Raw genomic sequence first — 9,789 nt, forward strand, 5'->3', positions numbered from 1 at the left:
CAACTTATCATTTAATCGACTAATCCAATAAATTTATAAAAGCTAAATTCAAACTTGTATTGCTCACTTAACTATCATTACCCGGATTTGTATGTATCTTATTCATAAATTTTAAATCTACCTTGAAATCATTTATATATATCATTTAAAAGACCAAAAACATGCATATTTATCTATTACAAGTTTGCGCATATGAATACACCATTTTAGCCATATCAAAAAAAAATCCATACAATTCATATCATTTTACAAAAATAAAATCGAATATTAAGTCCACTTGCATGAGCAAATCGTACCTTTATTAAATACTCCACATTCCTAATTTATTTCATAACAAATTGACATCCATAAATAACCTCATAATTTGTACAAGATTTAGTCATTAAATCATAAGTCAAAATATGTCATTTCCGGGTTCACTTAATTACTAAATTACATAACAATACCTTAACAAAGCATACCAAACAAGATTCACATATATTTACTTATAAATAAACCATAGCCGAAACACTAAGACTAAAACCAAACATATCACACATATCATATATATATATATAACACATAACCAAGATTAATTAAGCTTGAATATCATTTACCTTATTACCGAAGCACATGACTAAAACACCATAATATATATATACACCATGGCCAATTCAGAGATTAACATATTATACCAAACTCGCTTCACTTATATGCTTTAACTAAGCTCACCTATGCCGAATTATTTACCACATTCTTAACAAAACATATCAAACATAATTCACATAAATAAATATGCCATAGCTGAAATACCAAAATCAACATATCTATCACTTGATCAAAAGTATAAAAACCATGCTTAACAAAATAAATGAGCCATTTTTGCATGGCTAATATTTACATACCCAAAAAATCAAACATATTAACTAGACTATACATGCCATAAGTTTAAATTCAAACTTAGTAAAATACCGAAAATAATTGATAGTGTGATAGACTTCTCTGACGATTCCCGTGCTCTTAACCAACTTCCAAATCTATAAAATTGAAAGTGATTACACACAGTAAGCTATTAAAGCTTAGTAAGCCATAAGCAAATAAACATTTAATCATTTACATAAATTAAGCTTGAAAATTAGTAATAAATCATTACAATTTCACATATAATTAAATTTATCAATTTATATATATCAAAACTTATATAATTTTTAATAACTTCCCTCTTTACCGAATAATCAATTGAGGATTACTATATCCAATCATCACTTTCCTCAATGCACATATACATCAAAGGCCGAATACATATATATATTCAAATATGCAATCACATAATTCATATTTCACATCACTTCATATCATCAATTCAAGTATACAACTTACCTTATTTTCAAATAGGTAATCAACGATCACATACCTGGTCACTTAACCTGATTTATACATTCGTACATAACTTATCTTTGCCCGTTGAACCATTCAGAATTAAAAAGGATACTCGGATAGTCGAAAGACTCGTACAATGCCAACGTCCCAGACGTGGTCTTACATGTAATCACATATCAATGCCACTGTCCCAAACAGGGTCTTACACGAATCAAATACGATGCCAATGTCCCAGACATGGTCTTACACGTAAACACAAGTCGATGCCAACGTCCCAGACGTGGTCTTACACGATAACACATATTGGAAACCCTATGTCATGACATATGTATCCTATCTATTCCTAAGGTTCGTACGGGCTCTCGGACAACGTATCTCGATCGAATCAAACACGAAATAAAACTTCCTGGCTTATCACACATTCGGCCAATACACATATATATCCACAAAATTCAATTCAACAAATAACATATATATATTTGCAAATTCAACAACATTTATATGCTAATAGACTTACCTCGGATGTCGTCGACTGTTAAATCGGCTACTCGACCACTTTTGTATTTCCCCGATCCAAATCCGATTTCTTTAGTTCTTGATCTAAGCATATTCAAATTAAGTTTATTTAAACATCATTCTATTCAATTTAACCTAAAAACACATAAATAGGCAAATTATAATTTTGCCCCTAACATTTCACACTTTTTACAATTTAGTCCTTTTTGCTCAAAACACAAAATACACAAAATTTGACTTCACTCCTTAAGGGCCGAATATTCCTAGTGTCCATACAAGCCCACATATTTCATTTATTTCACATTTTAGTCTCACAAAAATTTATTTTTACAATTAAACCCTAATTACTCAAATTCATCAAAAATTCAAAGACAAAACATGTTAATCTTTCACATATCTTTCATATTCCATCATCAACTATCACAAAGCTCAAGCATTCATCAATGGCATTTCTCAAAATCATCAACAATTCACAAAATTAAGATATGGGTTTTGAAGTATTCAAAGCAATAATCTCAAAAACGTAAAAATTATCAAAAACCGAACAAAAACCAACCTTGAATTAAGCTTCAAAATGGCTGAATGTTTCAAGCTTTCAAACCTTGTTTTTCTTTTCTGCATTCGGTGAAGAAAGATGAACATAAAATGGTGGCTTTTAATGTTTTGTTTTATTATAACATATATTATTATATTATTATTATTTTAACTTTTATTTTATATATATAAATCACATATCATCATTATGCCATCCACTACCTATTACTATTGGCTAAATTACAACATAAGGCCTCAAACTTATAAAGACAACAATAATTAAGCACTTTCTTAATTAACCGTCAAATTTTCATTTTATGCGATTAAGCCCTTTTTTTCAAATTAAGCACACAAACATAAAATTAATTTACGAAACTTTCACATATGTAAATTCACACATAATTAACACAGAAAATAATATTAAAATATTTTTCAGACTCGATTTTATGGTCCCAAAACCACTGTTCCGATTAGGGTCAAAATCGGGCTGTTACAACTTTGCTAAAACACATGCATTTCTTTTAAAAACCTATGTTTTATCTACCTCTAGCAGATATAAAACATAAAGCAGTATAAAATCCAAATTTTAAGCAAAAACTCATAGCAGCCATTATTACAGAAAAATACCCTACATAAAGCTTTTAAAAAATAAACCTAATTAAATACGAAATAGTAAAAAGGAGTCGTGTGGCTCGTGTATCGCACACGGCCAACCTCGTTGATCACACGCCTATGTTCAGTCACAAGGCCTACCACACGGGTGACCACACGCCCGTGTGGCGTCGACAGTCCCACTTTTCGGCTTTTCACCGATTACCGATTTTTAGTGTTGTGTTTACACACCTGTTATGGTTTCGCGACAAAACACTTCCGAGCCCAGTAGTTTCTAAAATTGATCATTCACTTTAATCGTTAGTCTCAACTCATGAAAGCAAAATAACACCAAACCGAATATACTTCCATTTCAAACGCATACCTACCTTGAAACTTCGAACGAATATACTAACACTCCACAGAAGAGGGACCTCAATCAAAACGATTCCTTACTATCAAAACAATAGCAACATCCAATCAGCATTTAAATTAGGCATAAAACAAGGTGTCGAAGTTTTACTTACCAGAATAGCAACGAGAACCAAACCACGATAACAATCAACGATAGAAAAACAAAATGACAAAGTGGAGGAGACAAGAATCGGCGTAAGGATCAACAATTCGGAAACAACCAACAGGAACAGAAAGGAGGTGACCGCAAGAAAAAGACGAAAGAAAATATAGGTAGGGAAGTGTGCAAAACCGAAAGAAGAAAAAAATAAAAAGAAGTAGCAGAAATTCAATAGCAATATTCGGCAAAGGAAGGAGAATAGTTGACATAAAATTGAGAGGAAACAAAAGCTAAAGTAGAATTTTGGGAAAGGAATTAGTTTCGACATCACTACTGATCACCTCCTTGATCCACTCCTCAAAACTCTCCCTACTATCCCTCCACAAACCGCCCACTTCCTACCACACCTCAAATTCTTTATTTTCCTCTACCAATCCCACAACTACCGAAATCTCCCTCATTATCCTCCTAAAAATCGGCCACAACCTTTCCACACTCCTCAAATACTCAGAATTTTGGTCAAACACACACGGCACAAGCAGTAAAAATAAATCCCCTTAATCGCGTAGAGATTTGAACACAAGACCTCCAACATATTTACACTCCACTTAACCACTAGACCAGCAGACCCATTCTAACATATTTTACCAACATTTATTTATAAGCTTACTGATTAGAAATAGGGGTTTATTCATTTAAAAACAAAAATTTGCCTAAGCTAAGGCTTGAACTTGGGACCTCTCAAACACTCCCAAAACACTTAACCACTGAAGCAAATAGATATTTATGTCACAAACATACAAAAATAAATATATAAGAGATTTTTGGGGCTTTACAATGAAGTTCTTTATATGGTGAAATTGCAGAATAATGATGTAAATGCAAATGCTGCTAAGGATACTTGTCTTCCTATTTAGCGTAAACCTGAAATGGATTGGGTTGAGATAAATTATGATGAAACTTTTAAAAAGAAGAGTAAGAGTGGTGCAATTGGTGTTATTGCTAGAGATTCTGAAGGGAGGGCTATTGATGGGTTGGGTAAGGAGTTTCTTATTGATAATGCCTTTATGGCTAAGGCTTATGTAGTTAAAGAAGGTTTGAAGTTTGTTGTTAATAATGGATGGATGAATGTTGTGATTAAAATTGATGTTAAAGGAGTTATCGATGAGTTTCAAAAGTTTGAAAAACTGGAAAGTTACTTTTGTTTATTATGATATTGATGCATATAAGGTTGCTTATAGGAGTTTTAAATTCTTGAGTGTTAAAGGGAGAAGCAAATGAAGCTGCAAACTAGGGAACTAAATAGTGTAGAAATGGTAAACTTCTTGAAAGTTGGGTTTGGAAACCACCATATTCATTATTGAATATTTTGAATAAGGATGGATTACCACCTTGTCCTCCTTAGGTGCAGTCTGTTAATATTTTGTAAAGTCTTTGGTGTTTTTGTGGCTTTTGTGTAAGTTTACTGTTGTATGGAATGTTTTATATAGGTTACTAGCTGCCCTAAGACATCACATCAAAGTATGATCTCACTATCAGTAGTTTCTAAACACATAGGTAAATTTATCTCTTAGTATAAAAGCCCACAATAAGAGTTGAAAGAACTAAGTCCCATTGCAAACTCCATACCTATTTCTCCAAACACAGAGAACACCACCACCATCATTAATGGCTACTCGCCTCTAAAAGTGAACCACCATCCAAATAACAATTCCATCCTCTTGTTAATCCTATTGGTTAACAATTAGTGTGGTGGGCATAAAAGACAATGAGCAACCCAGATATCAGTATTCCACTACCAATGAACTCGATCTAACCCTAATGCACAAACTCAGCAAAATCCTTACTGATTTAACCCATATAAATAGTATTACCAGTATTTCCCCATGGTATTACTGTCATCCACCTCAAGCCCATACCGAAGCTTCCCCAGCTGGCCAAGGTTTATGAAATCCTCAATCAAGATCCCAATAGTACATTGACATGCAGGAGAGAATGAAGGCGATGGAGGAACAAATATCTTCACAACAAAGAAGATACGACCAACAAAATTTTATTCACGAGCAAATAGAAAGACAATGGCATGTACGTATCCACATCAATAACATCCAAATTTTCCAAATCCTTGTTATCTGATAATATATCAAATCTTATATTTCCTAAAAATTCTCCTGTATTAACGCCTTAAGGAGCTCTCTTCCTTTGTTGACATCATCTTCTAAGCTCCGCGATCATCCAATGGACAATTTTTTCTCCTCCTTTCGTTCCTCATACTATTGATCTGGTGCCCGATTAACGTCCATGTTAAAATTCCCCTCCTCAGGCTTCGACATTGTTGAGCAAAAATCCTTCATGCGGTTGTAACAATCACACTCAAAGTAGTTATTGGGAAAAGATTTATACTCAACCTATTGGAGGCATTCCTTGATATGAATCTTCGAGACCATTGGTTCATCAAGATTAATACACATTGCCATTCGAGCGAATCTACCTCTTGATCCAAAATCAATATTGAAATCAATTTTTATCACCTTCCCCACCACTTTCCAATTGCTTTCAATAAACTCTGTTTATAAAATTCAGCAGGGGCCCAGGTAAACGAATCGAAGCCACCACTTTGTTTTGGAAAAGCAAGTTTGTCGAAAAATTCAAAAACCATGGTTGCACTGTTAGGTAGTGACCAAAAATCGCTCAAGGCCCATCAACTAAAACTTTCAAACAATCTCTTTTAGTTATAAATCTTGTTAGAAAATAATCATTCTCGAAATCCATTAACTGAAATAGATGAGACGTCATCCACAAGGCAATGGCTTAGTTCATAAGGGCATTGAAACCAATTTTCCTGCCCAAAAGTTTGAGATCCACAGTATTTGTCATGCTCTGATTAATGTACGAATGAACCTGTTTCGAAAATTTGATGGGAATCCCTTAACATTCTTTAACACATCATCCGCGCGAAGTTCAAATTTCTCTGCATTAAAAAGACTAGTATTTCCATCAGAGGCTGTACATCCCCCAATAGTAACTTCTCTTTGAAGTTTGAAATAGTATCATTCGAGTAGACGGCTTTATCAGTCATCCATCTTTCTGTCTTGCCTTCTTCACAGATCGATTCACCTCCATACCAGCCGGACGTTCGCCAGTTTTGTCATTTGCATCGTTTGTCTCTTCCAGTTTTGCCACCGACCCTTTTGTCCATAATCTATGAAATTGGTAGGTGCTGTGAGTTACTTTACTTTCTAATTAAAACGCCTTAGGTTGAACCAGAATTATATGTCAAAATCAAGTTATTGTCTTTTGTAATTAATCAAATTCGTGTCAAGAAAGTCAAGCTAAATCTGTCGAATATAATCCATATATTCAAAATTGTATGGAAAATACCTCGCACGTGAGTTAGAAAGATTTCTTCAAAAAGTGCCAACAAAATAAATAATTCCACAGGAAAAATTGTCTAACACACGTGCAAGGTATTTTCCATACAATTTTTCTTTTCCTAACAATATATTTATAGTTTATCACGTGTTGTTCTTGAGTTCTATAAATCCCCACCATTGCTAACCAAGAAAAATACGCATAACTTATCACCAACATTTATGATCATCTTGATAATACCTAGTCTTACCAATGGCTGCCGTCGTAACATCTCACACTGAGCTTCAGTTCGTAGTTGACACAGCCGAGGCCGCCGCCGGCGGCCTGATGTCATCAACCATTGTTGCTAAGGGTATTAAGGAATCATTAACTTCCACCTTAACCAAATTTCATGCTGGTTATTTTAGGGTAAGCCTATCATTAGGTGGCCAAGCTTTATTATGGAAGACACTAAGAGGCCCAACGGATGACACTCACACTTTAAGACGTACCCTCCATTTGTTTCATCCCACAGCTTTTACAGTTCTCTGGTCTCTCTCATTCTTTGCCCTTGTTCTGCTCTCGATTCTTTACCTTTTGAGATGTTTATTTTACTTTAAGATGGTGAAAGAGGAGTTCTTTCACCATGTAGGAGTCAACTACCTATTCGCTCCATCGATTTCTTGGCTTCTTTTGCTACAATCATCCCCCTTTTTCACTCCCCAAACCCACTACTCCTACACGGTTATATGGTGGGTTTTGGCTGTTCTTCCTATTGCAGTGCTCGATGTGAAAATCTACGGTCAATGGTTTACTAAAGGAAAGAAGTTCTTATCAGCGGTGGCAAACCCCACGAGCCAGTTATCAGTTATAGGGAACCTTGTGGGTGCACAGGCGGCGGCCGAAATGGGGTGGAAAGAGAGTGCCATTGGGTTGTTTTCCCTAGGGATGGTTCATTACTTGGTGCTGTTCGTGACGCTTTACCAACGTCTATCGGGCACCGACCAGCTTCCATCGATGTTAAGGCCAGTTTTCTTCTTGTTCTTCGCAGCACCAAGCATTGCTAGCTTGGCTTGGCAATCCATTGCCGGCTCTTTCGATACTGCATCCAAAATGCTCTTCTTCCTCTCACTCTTCCTTTTCATGTCACTGGTAATTAATTACCCATGGGCCATAATTTACTGTCAACTAAGATATTGTGATCTAAATAAATTGACATGGTACTGTTTGTTGTTGAGACAGGTTTGCAGGCCGACATTGTTTAAGGTATCGATGAAAAAGTTCAATGTGGCGTGGTGGGCATACTCTTTTCCCTTGTCTGTGCTGGCTTTGGCTTCAATGGAATACGCTGAGGAAGTCAAAGGCGACATCCCACATCTTCTAATGCTTCTTCTTTTAACATTCTCTGTCTTCGTCTCCATTTGTTTGGTCGTTTTCACACTGCTCAACTCCAAAATACTACTGTTCTTACCTCATTGTTTTGATCCGATTTCAAGTTTGATTTCGCGTGCCATGTGTTCCACACCGCAGCAAAATCAACAACGGCCACAAACTGTTTAATTAATTGGATGATAAGTGTGCAAACAGGACATGAAAATCATGGTCGATGAAACTGAACTTTTTTGTTTAGTAAAGACGATATTTTCAGTTAAATTAATGTATGTGCTGTGTTCGATGACGATTTGGAAGAGGAAAAATCTAAGTCTTCCACTTAAACTACAATTTGGCTGCTTTTATCAACTTGATGTTGCAACTTGCTACAAAAACTGTGGAATATTGACTGCTTGCAACAATATCAACAATTTTTTTTCATTTTCACATTCAAGAATTGATTTGGCCAAACATATTGTAAATTGTTTAGGCCCCATGAAAAGAAAATAAAGATTGATTTGCTGCAATGATAAAAGGAAAATCTGACTGGGATATCCTCTCATTTTCCATCTAACAGTTCAAAGTTTCCAAATTTTTTCCCTTGGGTTGACAGTAGTCAAAATTTTTGGTTTAAGGTTATTAAAAGTACCAAATTAATTAATATTACATTATTAGTTCAGACTGATATTTGAGCTAAGCGGGTTGTGTATGGTTTTCGCTATTGCCATTATCAGCCTCTGCATGAGGTTTTTACGACTCCAGACTTTGAGAAAAATGCACTTAAAAGAGTAGTTTTAAAACCTATGGTTAATATCTACTCTCTTAATAAATTTACAGAATATAGATGATGAATTACTAGACTAGATCCGATAAATACTTTAACAAATAAATAAAAAATACCTCTACTGAGTTATTTTTCATTTAACCCTCTTTACCGGCATAAGAGTAATAATTACAGAATGGCTGAAGCCAATGAGTTGTACAGATTACAAATTATGGCAGAAGCCAAACGCCGATAGTTAAAGTAAATACGAGTTTAATTGGTTAGAAATGTAAGAATCGCAATGGTCTTTTATCTCCTACTTTAACTAGTAAATATAATATTTACTCCTTAATATTCCTAAAAGACAAAAATTAATTATCAAACTCGTTCTAATAAATACTTAAAAACAATCACACAATTAAAAAAGGGGAGGGCATCAAGGTAGAAAACAAACAAAGAAAAGAGAAGTACATATTCTGGAGCTTTCTTGTTTCGAAAAACCTCGCATTAATACCTACCTGATTTCATACTCAAATATCCATTGGAAAAAATTAGTTTCTTCATTGATATTATAGTACAAATATGGACGGACATTGAAAAAGTTATGTTGGCAAGTCATTTAAGATAGCTAAAACGTGGAAAACAGCTGGCTCAAGCATCGTTAAATGAACTGAAAATTACCAATAAAAGCATGAATTGAGAGCTGTTTGATTTAAAGTGAAAATATTATTAAAAAAACTTGGTAAGATTTGGAGAAGTCAAATTAAGGTTTAAATGGTTCAACATTCAA

At 34.5% G+C, this 9,789-nt stretch overlaps 1 protein-coding gene and 1 long non-coding RNA gene across 2 annotated transcripts; one reads left to right on the top strand and one right to left on the bottom strand.

Annotated features, from left to right (window-relative positions):
- Positions 1-2,432: 2,432 nt before the first annotated feature.
- LOC121213899 (uncharacterized) lies at positions 2,433-3,996 on the bottom strand. The gene is made up of 4 exons (XR_005909421.1): positions 3,528-3,996; positions 3,390-3,455; positions 3,253-3,295; positions 2,433-2,490 (listed from the first exon to the last, which is right to left on the bottom strand). It is a non-coding gene; the product is annotated as an uncharacterized lncRNA (long non-coding RNA).
- Positions 3,997-7,072: 3,076 nt separating this feature from the next.
- LOC107921416 (S-type anion channel SLAH4) lies at positions 7,073-8,683 on the top strand. The gene is made up of 2 exons (XM_016851270.2): positions 7,073-8,017; positions 8,108-8,683. Exons 1-2 carry the CDS (start codon positions 7,139-7,141, stop codon positions 8,423-8,425), a joined length of 1,197 nt encoding a protein of 398 aa, XP_016706759.1. The 5' UTR covers positions 7,073-7,138; the 3' UTR covers positions 8,426-8,683.
- Positions 8,684-9,789: the final 1,106 nt, after the last annotated feature.

This window comes from Gossypium hirsutum, chromosome D01 (assembly GCF_007990345.1).
Source record: "Gossypium hirsutum isolate 1008001.06 chromosome D01, Gossypium_hirsutum_v2.1, whole genome shotgun sequence".
Classification (NCBI taxonomy): Eukaryota; Viridiplantae; Streptophyta; class Magnoliopsida; order Malvales; family Malvaceae; genus Gossypium; species Gossypium hirsutum.